Consider the following 12,969-nt stretch of genomic DNA (forward strand, 5'->3'; position numbering starts at 1 on the left):
GCTAGAGATCTGGGGGACCAGGGTGGGGTGAATGCAGAGATGCTAGGCAGCTCTAAGTGAACTGGGGAGTGTTGGAGCAGATGGAATTCATATCTGCTTTTTTTTGGAATGTCAGAAAGAAGTGATTCCACAGGAAATTTTTTTGATGCCCCTCAAGTGCATGGTATATTAGCTCCTTAAACGAGAGGAATCCCCATGGAGACACAGCCCAATCCCAGCCCCCTCTGAACCCCCGTCTGACATTCCACCTGCACTCTGAGGTCACGTGTCACCCCTGCCCACTGTGATGACACATTACCAGAGTATAAACTATGTGTCTGGCTCCAGACCAAGGGCATGTCTTGCATTTTCTTAGTTACTTCTCAGAATAGCCCTCTAATGCACATCATTACACCCCATTTTACACGTGAGGCAGCAAAGGCTCAAAGTCACGAAGTAACTTGTTCCAAATCGCACAGCTGCGAGTGGTAGGGTGGGACTGGGACCCAGAAGGTCAGCCCAGGGCTTTCCCCACATGCGCAGGGAAAGGCCACCGTGGGAGGCTCTGCTGTACCATGAGTCTGAAGGGCTTCCAGCTCAGCTCCTTCTCAGCGTCAGAAAAGCCACAGCCCATCTGCTAGAAAACGGGGGTGTTAATACCTGCCTAACCTCCCGACAGGATTGTTGGGAGACCCGTGTGGAAAAGACGAAAACGGGGCACGTGGATCCTCAGCATCTTATAGAATGGTTATTCGTAGCTGAAACTGTATTATCATTCTAATCAGGAGGGTGGGGCAGTGGCGTGGCAGGAGTGTAGGGCTAGGATCTGGTGTCTGGGGACTTTGAGAATGACCTTGGTTTCCTTGTGTATGAAATTGAGAGGATTGAAGGAGATCATTTTTTAATGGACCTTTTCAGTCTTTAAGTTTAGGCATTATGGTGCCAAGGATGGTGATGATAGCAATGATGATGGTGATGGTGATTGTGGGAGGGTGATGGTGGTGATGATGATGGTGGGAGGGTGATGGTGGTGATGATGTTGGTGGGAGGGTGATGGTGGTGATGATGATGCTGGGAGGGTGATGGTGATGATGGTGATGATATTGAGGATGGTGATGATGATGGTGGGGATGGTGAAGGTGAAGATGGTGAGGATGGTGAGGATGATGGTGATGGTGGGGATGATGAGGACGGTGACGGTGATGGTGGGGATGGTGATGTCAGACATCTGAGGTCACCTGACCTCAGAATCATTTCCTGCCACCACCGCTGCTGCCAATCCCTGTGTCAGCGGCACGAGGGGTGAGCTGGTGATGAGATGCAAAGAGGGATCTAGAGGCCATAGAGAAGGGACTGTCTAAGATGTCAGAGGAGAGTGCATTGTAGTGCCTGGTACATAGTAAGCCAGAAACTCTGCACCCCTTGCCATCACCCCAACCCTCCATCTGTCCCAGAGAAGCGATGATTTTTATTGTTATCTCTGCCTTACAGAATAAGGAAAGTGAGGCCCAGGGAATTAGTCTTAAGTTGCTCAAGGCCACACAGTTGGTATGTGATAATATTGGGATTCCATCCAGGTTTGATGGAACCCAAAGTCCATGCCCCTGACCACACGACTCAGTCTGACCATTGAGGCAACTCAGGTTCAGAGAGTGTACATGGCCAAGCCAGGCCACACAGCTATTGCTACTAAGTGCTCCGTCTGAGGCTCAGATTTAGTCTTGGCTCCTGATCCTGTCCTTGTTCATGCTGCTGCATTTCTATCCTTTCAGGGCAAGAAACCCAACTTAATCAGAGTCAGGGGGCTCTGGGAGCGACCATAAGACTAGCCACACTCTTCATCCTTGGCCAGAGCACCGTGGACAGGATCTGTGCACATGGAGGAAAATGGGAAGGAGGAACAAACAGAGCTTGCAGACCAGCTTATGGGCAGTCCTTCCCGAAGGAACTGTCCCTAGGAATGAATCCTGTGTTCAGGAGCGCCTGCTACCTCTGAAGATGTTCTGGGACCTGTGGGTGGTGTGAGAGGAGTGGAGACACCGCCCCAGGAGAGACGGGATGGAAGAGCAGAGGTGCTTGGGGGAAAGAGCCCTGAGGTCTTGGGGGGAGGTGTCTAGCCTGGGGGCTCTGGGTCTTGGGGGTTCTGGGCTCCTCCAATCTGGATAACTACAGAGTGCTTAATCCATCTGGGTCCAGTGTCCCTGTCTGTAAATTCGGGGGAACTGAGCTGGAAAAAATAATGAATTCCTAGTAGAGAATGGCCCACAGGTATCTGAAAGTTATTTTTAACTGCTAGGGAGCCGGTGGTCTATCTTGCAGCGAGTTGATTTTCCTTCTTTCCTACTCAGGGCCAGGAGGGTCCACTTTCACATCTCTTTCTTTATGGTTTATACAATAGACCTGGCAAGAATCTGAGAACCACCCCACGGAGGAAGAACGGACGGTGATAATAAACATAGCGGAGCCAGAGATCTGAGTTGCCAGGAGAATTTATTTCTCAGGACACCATCCCTCTGCTCTCCCAAGGTGTCCCATGGCAACAGGCATTGGGAGGGGCTCATTCTTCCATCTTCTGGGGGAGAAAAAGAATCGTACATAGGAAATGAGTCAGGAAATGAGTCAAAGCAAAGGTGAGGCTGGGCCTCGTGTTCAAGTGGGGTAACTGGGGAGGCTGGAGTCTAAGGAAAACATTAAGACGTGGCTTTGTCTCCCTTTGTACATTGTAAAAGCAAACCAGTCGAGCCCCTGGAGATGGGGCGAATCCCCCCAAAGCAGGGGCTTCTTGGGCACTGCCTTTTGCAACAGGGAGGGAGGGGCAGGGATAGTAGGGCATCTGGCTCCCAGCCCCTCACTGCTCCTGTGAGCTGGAACCCCCGGGGACCTGGCTAAAGCAGTACCTCAGTGAAGGCACAGCCGGCAGCCAGGGAGGGACACTGACAAGCACCCTCTGAGCTCTGCGGCTGCTGCCTGGTCCTGAGTCTCAGGGTGTTTGGAGTGGGGAGTCTGCTCTCACCTGGGCTCCCACATCTCGGCTCTTGGCCCGCAGCTTGTTGACCTGGGATTCAGCAATGTCGGCGCGTTCCTCGGCCTCCTGCAGTTCATGCTGGACCCTCCGGCACCTGGACAGCTGTGTGTTGGCCTGCTCCTCCTGAAGGGAAGGCCGAAGGGGCAGGAGGCTGAGGAAGCCCCTCCCTCTGGCTCTGAGGCCCTGGGTCCCTGACGGCCTCTGTGGGAACGGGGGTGCCAGGAGAGCTTGGGCCCCGATTCCCTGAGGTCAGAGGAGGGAGAGCTGAGCTCTCCAGCAGTGAGGATGATGCCCGCAGCTCCTGACCATGTGCACCGCGCAGTCACCTGGAGGTCCGCTGCCCCCAGGATAGGGCTTCCTGGGCTTCCCCAGTGGATCAGATGATAAAGAATCTGCCTGCAATGCAGGAGACCCAGGCTCAATCCCTGGGTGGGGAAGATCCCCTGGAGGAGGGAATGGCAATCCACTCCAGTATTGTTGCCTGGAGCATCCCATGGACAGAGGAGTGGGCTACAGTCCATGGGGTTGCAAAGAGTCGGGCATGACTGAGTGATTAACATGTCACTTTGCCCCTAGGATGCTTGCCTGTTCCCCTGTGCCCCTCCTCTGTACCATCCCCACCCCTCAGAGCTCTTTAGAGGAGACTAAGTCTCCCAAGGCACATAGAGGTGTCAAGAGACTCACGGTCCATGCCCCCTTGCCCTGTGCCTGCCCCTGCCCTGTGCCTGCTCCCAGTGCTGGCTTCCCATGGTCAGGCTGGGTCTGGTTGAGGACCATCCAAGGGTTTCTGATGAAAGTGGCCTGCTGGGCCCCTGGCCAGCTCTGCTGCAGCTGTGCTAATCCTCCTCCCATTTAACCAGTCCAGACCGGCTTCCCAGAGGTCAGGACGGAAGCCCCAGCCTCTTGAGCAGGGAAGACAAAGGGCAGGGAGAGAAGCCTCATCTTCCATCATTTATCTGGAGCAGGCGCCCCCAGATTTTGTCTCTCAGGGTGCAAGTCCTGTGAGATGCTCTGTTTACTAAAAAGAGATGCCATGTTCCATCAAGGGTGAGAAATGCTACAACTCAGAACACCTCTTCCACTATGAGGTCCATCCCGCGTCATCTGCAAAATCTGAGAAACCCTTGAAGTAAAGCAACCCTCCAACTTTGTGGAACCCAGAGTTTCCTAAAGGATTTCTCATCTATCAAAGAGAAAGACCCCACCCCTCTCCTCCCTGCCACCCCAGCTTCCTGCTATTAAAGCCCTTCAGACCTTGAGTCCCCAGAAGGTATTTGGGAAGTGCTCATTTCAGCCCAAACCATTTCCTCCCTGTTGGTTCCACTGTTTGCTCAAGAGTAGATCTGAAAGCATGAACTGGGGAGTGGGAGTTAGGGAGGCTGAGGAAGGATGGAGGTGGTGGGGGCCAGGGCCAGGGGTAAGGATGGGATGACATGAATTAAGACCAGGTATTTGAGGTCAGCTCACAGGGGCAGGGAGTTCTGAGTGAGTCAGGGGCAGTGCTGTGAGTCAGGGTGGGTGGGATAAAGACTACCCTATGAGACTGGGATGGACCCCATACTCACAGCCTCCTCTGCCTGCCTCTTGTAAGCCTTCACTTTGGCCTGCAGCTTGTCCACCAAGTCTTGGAGCCTGAGGATATTCTTGCGGTCCTCCTCTGCCTGCAAACACAAGGTCCATGCCAGACCCATTCTCTGCTGCTTCTGCAGGTGGGATCCAGAGGATGCCTGCTGGGGTTTCAGGAGAGTCACTGCCTACCTGGTAAGTCATCTCCTTGACCTTTCGCTCATATCTGTGGGCGCCCTTCAGAGCCTCAGCCCCCCTCTTCTGCTCAGCATCCAGCTCGCTTTCTAACTCCCGTACCTGCACCCAGAAGAGAGCACAGGGGTCAGGCCACATCTCCCAGGCTTTTCTCACCACTTCTGTGCTGGTTGTTTTTAGGGTGAACTTAAGATCCTTCTGCTTTATTGACTAAGCCAAAGCCTTTGATTGTGTGGATCACAATAAACTGTGGAAAATTCTGAAAGAGATGGGAATACCAGACCACCTGATCTGCCTCTTGAGAAACCTATATGCAGGTCAGGAAGCAACAGTTAGAACTGGATGTGGAACAACAGACTGGTTCCAAATAGGAAAAGGAGTACGTCAAGGCTGTATATTGTCACCCTGCTTATTTAACTTATATGCAGAACATATCATGAGAAACGCTGGGCTGGAAGAAGCACAAGCTGGAATCAAGATTGCCGGGAGAAATATCAATAACCTCAGATATGCAGATGACACCACCCTTATGGCAGAAAGTGAAGAGGAACTCAAAAGCCTCTTGCTGAAAGTGAAAGAGGAGAGTGGAAAAGTTGGCTTAAAGCTCAACATTCAGAAAACGAAGATCATGGCATCTGGTCCCATCACTTCATGGGAAATAGATGGGGAAACAGTGGAAACAGTGGCTGACTTTATTTTTTGGGCTCCAAAAATCACTGCTGATGGTGATTGCAGCCATGAAATTAAAAGACGCTTATTTCTTGGAAGAAAAGTTATGACCAACCTATACAGCATATTAAAAAGCAGAGACGTTACTTTGCCAACAAAGGTCCGTCTAGTCAAGGCTATGGTTTTTCCAGTAGTCATGTATGGATGTGAGAGTTGGACTGTGAAGAAAGCTGAGTGCCGAAGAATTGAGGATTTTGAACTATGGTGTTAAAAAATGGCTACATTTAAAGTGTACAAGTGTGGTGACCACATCTTTGGGAGGCTGGCATCAAGAATGCGTTTGGGTCTTTCCTGTGGGAGAAGTGGTTTTCTTCTCTTCGCCACCTCTTCATCCTGTCTGCCTCTTTCATGTCCCTTCTCTCGGGGACAACAGAGACAGTTTCACATCCTTCTCCAAGGCCTCCTCCAAACTGCCAACAGGTAATGCAGCCCGGTTTAAAAAGCAAATAAAATGAACCATCCCAGGTCGAAAGGGAAAAGCAAAGGGTACAGGAAACGAAGGGAATCATCAGGAAAGAAACTGAAAACTACAAAATATGCTCCCAGATCAAGACAAAGCAATCCTGTTCTGCGTATGGATTGCAAGTTGCTGGAGAGTTAGCCTGGGGGAAGCGCCAATCGCCCTGCATTTTGGATGGAGTGAGAAAGACACCAGAATCGCAAGTTGTATTTTGACAGTAGGAAATCGACATTAGGAAAGCCAGGAAGGGAATGAGACCTGGGACTGGAAGCCAAAGTGGCAGATTTTACGTAGGATGGGCTGTTGTTTATAAAAGTGCTTATTGTTGTTTAGTCACCAAATCATGTCCAACTCTTTCGACCCCATGGACTGTAGCCCGCCAGGCTCCTCTGTCCATGGGATTCTCCAGGCAGGAATACTGGAGTGGGTTGCCATTTCCTTCTCCAGGGGATCTTCCCAACCCAGGGATCTAACCTGAGTGTCCTGCACTGGCAGGTGGATTCTTTACCACTGAGCAACCAGAGAAGCCCCTTATCAAAGTGCAGCTTGATGAATTACACCCAAATGTATGATCTTATGACGGCAAAGTATGTTTCCCCCATCCCAGTTAATATCGATCTGAATCTAAATAAAAATAGACCGTGAACATGTGGTATGTCGTTGCACTGCAGGTATTGAGGGATACCCTTTCTGAAGTGGGTCTGTATATGTCTTGGGGTGTAGGGCAGAGAGGAAGGAGGGGGAGGGACATCTGGCTCACAGGGAATTTCACATGTGGCCCTCAAACGGCACTTGCAATCAACTCAGTGCCCACTTCCCCACCACCTAAGTTTTGGGACTGTGGTTCTGCCAGAGGCAGCTGAACCTCTGTCACTCTGGGAATGAGAGTCCCCTCTGGCCCCCCTACCCGATTCTCCAGCTTGTGGATCTGCTTCTTCCCGCCCTTCAGGGCCAGCTGCTCAGCCTCATCCAGGCGGTGCTGCAGGTCCTTCACCGTCTGCTCCAGGTTCTTCTTCATCCGCTCCAGGTGGGCGCTGGTGTCCTGCTCCTTCTTCAGCTCCTCGGCCATCATGGCCGCCTGTGGTTCACAGGAAATGTCTGTGGGCCACCCACCCTCCTCCCCGGGCACATGGAGGATGCTGTGAGGCTGGTCCTCCCTCCCTCAGCTCCCCTCCCACTCTGCCTCTGCTGAGCCTCCCGTCTCCATCTCTCCAGGAAGCCACCATTGACTGACTGCAGGGCTGAGGAGAGGAGACCCACTCGCCAGGCCCTGGCTTAGAAGCCCCTTTCTTATCTCCAGACAGTGTCTCTGAGAGGAAAGAATGGAGCTCACGTCTGTGATGGCTTTCTTGGCCTTCTCCTCCGCATTTTTGGACTCCTGGATAGAGTTCTCCACCTCTGCCTGGCATTGGGCTATGTCAGCTTCCAGTTTTTTCTTGGTATTTATCAGGCTCGTGTTCTACAAGAAAAATTAGATACCAGAGGTTCAGGCTGCGTATGGACACTTACAGTGATTGGAAGGGAGAGAGTTGGGTGGGGAAGGAAGTCTAATGTTGAGGACGTTCTGGTTCTTATTTTTCACGTGAAAAATATTAAAAAAGACTCATTATTGATCAGACAGAAAGTCCCAAATCAGATTCAAGAATTGTAGGTAAAATAACAATAAACAATTAAGGTAGGTTTTCAAATATTTGAGGAAGGATAGATTATTTAATTAATGCTGTTGGAACAAGGAAATGGTTGATTTCACTATATGAAATGAAAAATAATTCTGATTATCCAAACATTATCCATAGGGTTGTAAATGTGATGACAAATGAGAAAGCATTTGCAATGTGCACTGCTGAAAAAATATCTCCTTCCTTAATATGTAAATAAGATAAACCATTAAGAAAAAAGGGCAAAAGTACAAATAGCTAAGACACACCAGACGAAATACAAATAACCAACAAATATGACAAAATGTTCTACCTCTTTAGTAATCAAAGAAATATGAAATTTTAAAGTGAGGCATTTTCAAGCATAAATATTAGTGAAGATTAAAACAAATAATTGCTAAGCACTCTCACATATTTTCCCAATAGGAATAAAAATTGGAACAACTTTGTTAAAGAGCAATTTATAGCATATAAATGCTTTTACTGTTTTGACCATGAAATTGGGCTTCCAGGGGTTTATTTACTTCTAGGAATATTAAGGAAATAGTAATCATGGATGTACATGAAGAAGTTTGTCATAGCAGTCTTCTAATCATAAAAACTTTTATTGGGAGCAATCTAAAAATACCAAATCATAGAAGACTGATTATATAAAAGTGTCGTAATACACAACTAAAATGGACTACTTTTCTGCCATTAAAAAGACTGTATCATGGAAAATTATTTTAAAATATAGAAATGTGCTTATGACATTGTTAAACGAAAAAAAAAATCACAAAAAGACTGATGACATTTACTAAAAAAATCATATTTATGTATAGAAACAAGAGTCTAGAATAAAAGATCCCCAAATGCTAACGATATGGTTGGTATTTTTCTGTGTTTTGGCTTGTATTCTCTAGTTTTTAAAGCAAGGAATTTTTTTTTCGGAATTCCCTGATGGTCCAATGATTAGGGCTTTGAGCTTGCACTGCAGGAGGCAAGGGTTTGATCCCTGGTTGGGGCTTCCCTGGTGGCTTAACTGGTAAAGAATCTGCCTGCCGTGTGTGAGACCTGGGTTCCATCCCTGGGTTGGTTTAAGATCCCCTGGAGAAGGGAACGGCTACCCACTCCAGTATTCTGGCCTGGAGAATTTCATGGACTGCATAGTCCATTGGGTGGCAAAGAGTTGGACACAACGGAGTGACTTTCACTTTCACTTTCTTGGGGAACTAAGAACCCACACGCCATGTGGGATGGCCAAAAATAAATAAATAAAACAAGGAATTTTGTAACTTTCTTAAAAAAATTATTTCAAAAGACGACCCTAATTATCTAAGTGTGTGTATGTGTTAGTTGCTCAGTCATGTCCGACTCTTTGTAATCCCATGAACTGTAGCCCACCAGGCTCATCTGTCCATTGATTTCTCCAGGCAAGAATACTGGAGTGGGTTGCCATTCTTTTCTCCGGGGGATCTTCCTGACTGAGGGATTGAACCCAGGTATCCCGCATTGCACGCAGATATTTTACTGTCTGAGCCACACGGAAGCCCTAATTATCTAAGCTTGCAGCTTAAATGTTACTGCATCTGTGAAGCCTTCTCCAGCCCCTTTATGCAATAATTCATCCTTCTTTATCTTTGGATAAAAGAAAGCTCAGCCATCTTCCATCTAGAGACAGTGTTATCCCAAGAACTAAGCCTAATGAAAGTTGGTCTTGACCACTAGCCTGGGAGGAGTGGTGGAAACTCCATTCCACAGAGCCTGGATCCCGCCTGACCCCCAGGGTGGACCCTGAGTGCAGCAAGAACGGACTCACCTGGGAGTGAAGAAGCTGCATGCGGTCACTGGCATCCAGCAGCTCCTGCTCCGACAGCTTGCGGGTCCGCTCCGTCTGCTCCAAGGCCACCTTCATCTCCTCCAGCTCCTCCTGCAAGAGGCCGTTCCTGCGCTCCACCATGGCCAGCTGCTCCTTGAGATCCTCGTTGCTCCTCAGGGCATCATCCAGGTGTAGCTGGGAGTCCTTCACAGGGAAGCCAGGGGTGAGACGGGAGCCCAGGGCAGGATGAGGTCCCGCCAGGTCCCCCGTGGGCCGCCCACTCACCTTGAGCTGGCCCTGGACTGAGCGCAGGTGTTTCTGGGTCTCAGCCATCTGGCGGTTGGAGTGGCCCAGCTGAATCTCCATCTCGTTGAGGTCTCCCTCCATCTTCTTCTTCAGCCTCAGAGCATCATTCCTGCTCCGGATCTCAGCATCCAGTATGCTCTGCATGGCCTCCGCCGCCCGCTGACTGCTTCTTTTCAGCTGCTCGATTTCTTCATCCTTCTCAGTGAGCCTGCGGTCGAGTTCGGATTTCACCTGGTTCAGCTCTAGCTGGACACGCAAGATCTTGCTCTCTTCATGCTCCAAGGAACCCTGATAAAAGCAAAGGAGAGACTGGGAGTGCTGGGGCAGCCACCTTCTGGAACGAGGTTTTTCATCCCCATCCTGATAAAATGGATGCCGTTATGCTCGTTTTACAAATGACTAGAACAATGCTCAAAGAGATCAAACGGTTCGCTCCCAAGTTGTGACTAGTGCTGAAACTAGAGCTGAAACTTTGTTATAAACAAACAGCCTTATGTCTTGAGGACAGAGCATCTCTTTGAATTAGTAAAAATTTGATTACTGTGTCTTTGTTAAAAAAAAATAGTGACCATAAATCAGGAGCCTACCTCATCTCTAAAAAGACAGAGAAAGAGAAATTGCTCTCCTGTTACCCTGAGTCGTGGAAATTTCCCTAGAAACATCTCAACCATCTGTCCTGCACTGGCTACCATGGATGATTAAATCAGGACATTGCACTCTTTGGGCCACATGGAATTCCCAGTGGCCAAATATGACTGTGCATAGCTCTTTGCTGAAGCTAAGGCATTTGGAGCTGGCTTTCAGGATGTTTGGTGATGGAGTTCTTGCTTTCTGAGATGTTGAGGACATAAAGACAGGTTTATTTATTCAATAGGGAAAATATTATATGATGGACTGGAGGACTTGGAGGAGATGAAGCAGCAGGACACAGCTGCCCTTCCCACCCCCACCGTGGGGTGCAGGCAGCTGAATGTTCTTTCCAGCAAAGCTCCAGTGCCGGAAGGGTGCCCAGGGAGATGGTCTAGTTCCCCTTCCGTGGTGCTCTGTGCTTCTCCATCACATCCCAGGCACTTACCTCCACCTCTTCTAGGGCAGCCTGGAGGTCTGACTTTTCTTGCTCCGCCTGCTTCTTGGTCTTCTCCACTTCCTGAAGATTCTTGTTTGTTTCCGCAATCTGCATGGTTAAGTCGGAAATCTCTTCTGCAAAGGACAGGCTTGATTCAGGCTACTTCCACAGGTTCTGTTTGATCGCACAGGATCAAATTTTGGCAGGGAACTGAGGGACTGGCAATTCATTCATGACATTGATACAGGAAAGAACAAATACAGTGTAGCCTTTCGGGGGAGGTGTCGGTAAGACACAGGTGTGTGGCCTCACCTGGAGGGGCAGAGGGAGGAACAGCTGAACACTGTGACCCTGCATCTTCACACAGTCTACAAAATGGTCACGGAGAGGACCAGGGAGGAAATCATGGAGAGTGTGCATAGAATCACAGTCTCGGAAATAGAAGGGGCTCTCGAGGGCATTGGGTCTGGTCTAATTTTGTAGATCAGGAGTCTGAGACCCTAAGGGATTTAGTGTCAGACCCGAGGACACAAAGCCACGTAGAGACAGAATTCATGGAAGATCTGTTCTCTAGCAGCGTAGGAGCTTGGCAGCCCAGGAGCCCTCTGCTCTTGAGAACATAGAGGCTTGGCTGCCACTATGCCTTCCATTGGTGGAGTTTGGGTCCTGGGGTCACGGAGTAGATGTGAGGATTTTGTGGGGCAGTGAGAAGGAGGCGGCCGTGGCTAAGTCGGGGAGAGGTGGCTGGAAGAGAAGGGGGGACTGTCGCACTCCTGTGAGTGAGGGGAGAGAGCTGGGGGCTGTCTTACCCCTGCGAGGGGCAGTGCTCACCTTGCAGATTTTTATTCTCCCGTCTCAGTGTCTCTAACTGATCCACCACCTCCTCGTAGGCGTTGCGCATCTTGAAGACTTCAGTACTATGAGATCTGGACTCTTTCTGAGCTGCTTCCAACTCAGCTTGACTCTCATCTAGTTTTTGTTTCCACTCTGAGATGACCTAGGAGGTGACAGAGGGACCCATCAAGAGCCGAGAAGGCCAGGAACTGAGTCATGTTAACAGTGAGTCATGTCAGCGATGCCAAAGTGGGACCCTCCCATCTTTAGAGACCAAAGAAACAAGGGATTCCCCAAACTCAGGGGTTCTAAACTCTGATATCTCTACAGACATCTGCTGTATTCTGAAAGATATGCTGGTCTCAAAGTAATCTGAATTAACTTTGATGGAAAATAAAATTCCTTTCAGAGGGACCATCACAAAATCAAGAGACAGTGCAAAGCCCCAAGTTCTCCACTCCGGACTTGATGCTCTCTGCACCTCCCGCTACCCCGAAGGTGTGTGCATTCACACATCTCTTGCATCGAGTGTTGGGGAAGGACCTTATCGAAGTTCCTCTGCTTCTTGTCCAGGCAGGCACAGGCGGTGTTGGCCCGCTCCAAATCCAGCATCAGATCATCCACCTCTCCCTGGAGCCTCTGCTTGGTTTTCTCCAAGGATGCACACTTGGAGCTCGCAGCCTCTGTGTTTTCCTCTGCTTCCTGGAGCCTCTGGGCCAGTTTTTTCCTAAGAGGATCAGACCTACTGTTGCTGGGAAAGGTGGACTCTTTCAGAAGTAACTGTCAGATAAGGAGGGAATGGAGCCATCTATAAAGGACTGGAATTTGATAAGACCAAGGGCTAGAGTTTGATGATTGGATAGGAGCTAAGTATCACCTGAAGAACCCCAAAATGTTTGGTGGCAAAGCAGTCACCTAGGAGGTGCCAAGGGGACCAGGTGGAATGAATGGACAGGACCCAGGGGGAAGGGCATGGAGACCCGGTCTGTGTGCTTAGGAAAACTTGAAGGCCTAGGGAGGAAGACAGGGCCTGTCACCTGTCTCTCCCTTGTGTATTAAGGTCGTCTGTCCTAGTGTAACCTGGGAGCCCCTACTTGGCCTCCTCCAGCTCCTCCGTGCGCTGGATGGCGTCCGTCTCGTACTTGGTCCTCCACTGGGCCACCTCGCTGTTGGCCTTGGACATCGCCCTCTGCAGCTCGGCCTTGCCCTCCTGCTCCTCCTCGTACTGTTCGCGCAGCAGGTCACAGTCGTGGCGGGCAGACTTCAGGGCGTGGGCCAGGGCGCTCTTGGCCTGCGGAATCGCCGTGGTGGCAAATTGCAAAACCGTTTGGTCATTTTCCAGGGTAAGTAATT

General features: G+C 49.7%; 1 protein-coding gene across 1 annotated transcript in view; it reads right to left on the minus strand.

The window, feature by feature from the left end:
* Positions 1-2,944: 2,944 nt before the first annotated feature.
* MYH13 (myosin heavy chain 13) overlaps positions 2,945-12,969 on the minus strand; it is a 47,494-nt gene continuing 37,469 nt past the window's right edge. Inside the window, exons 28-37 of the mRNA XM_024980790.2 lie at positions 12,711-12,907; positions 12,160-12,343; positions 11,614-11,779; positions 10,792-10,916; positions 9,411-10,004; positions 7,288-7,413; positions 6,862-7,032; positions 4,763-4,867; positions 4,570-4,665; positions 2,945-3,127 (exon numbers count right to left, since the gene is read on the minus strand). Coding sequence (XP_024836558.2) covers positions 2,960-3,127; positions 4,570-4,665; positions 4,763-4,867; positions 6,862-7,032; positions 7,288-7,413; positions 9,411-10,004; positions 10,792-10,916; positions 11,614-11,779; positions 12,160-12,343; positions 12,711-12,907 — 1,932 coding nt within the window. The 3' untranslated portion in view covers positions 2,945-2,959. The remainder of the gene's footprint in view (positions 3,128-4,569; positions 4,666-4,762; positions 4,868-6,861; positions 7,033-7,287; positions 7,414-9,410; positions 10,005-10,791; positions 10,917-11,613; positions 11,780-12,159; positions 12,344-12,710; positions 12,908-12,969) is intronic.

Source organism: Bos taurus, chromosome 19 (genome assembly GCF_002263795.3).
Source record: "Bos taurus isolate L1 Dominette 01449 registration number 42190680 breed Hereford chromosome 19, ARS-UCD2.0, whole genome shotgun sequence".
Taxonomy (NCBI): Eukaryota; Metazoa; Chordata; class Mammalia; order Artiodactyla; family Bovidae; genus Bos; species Bos taurus.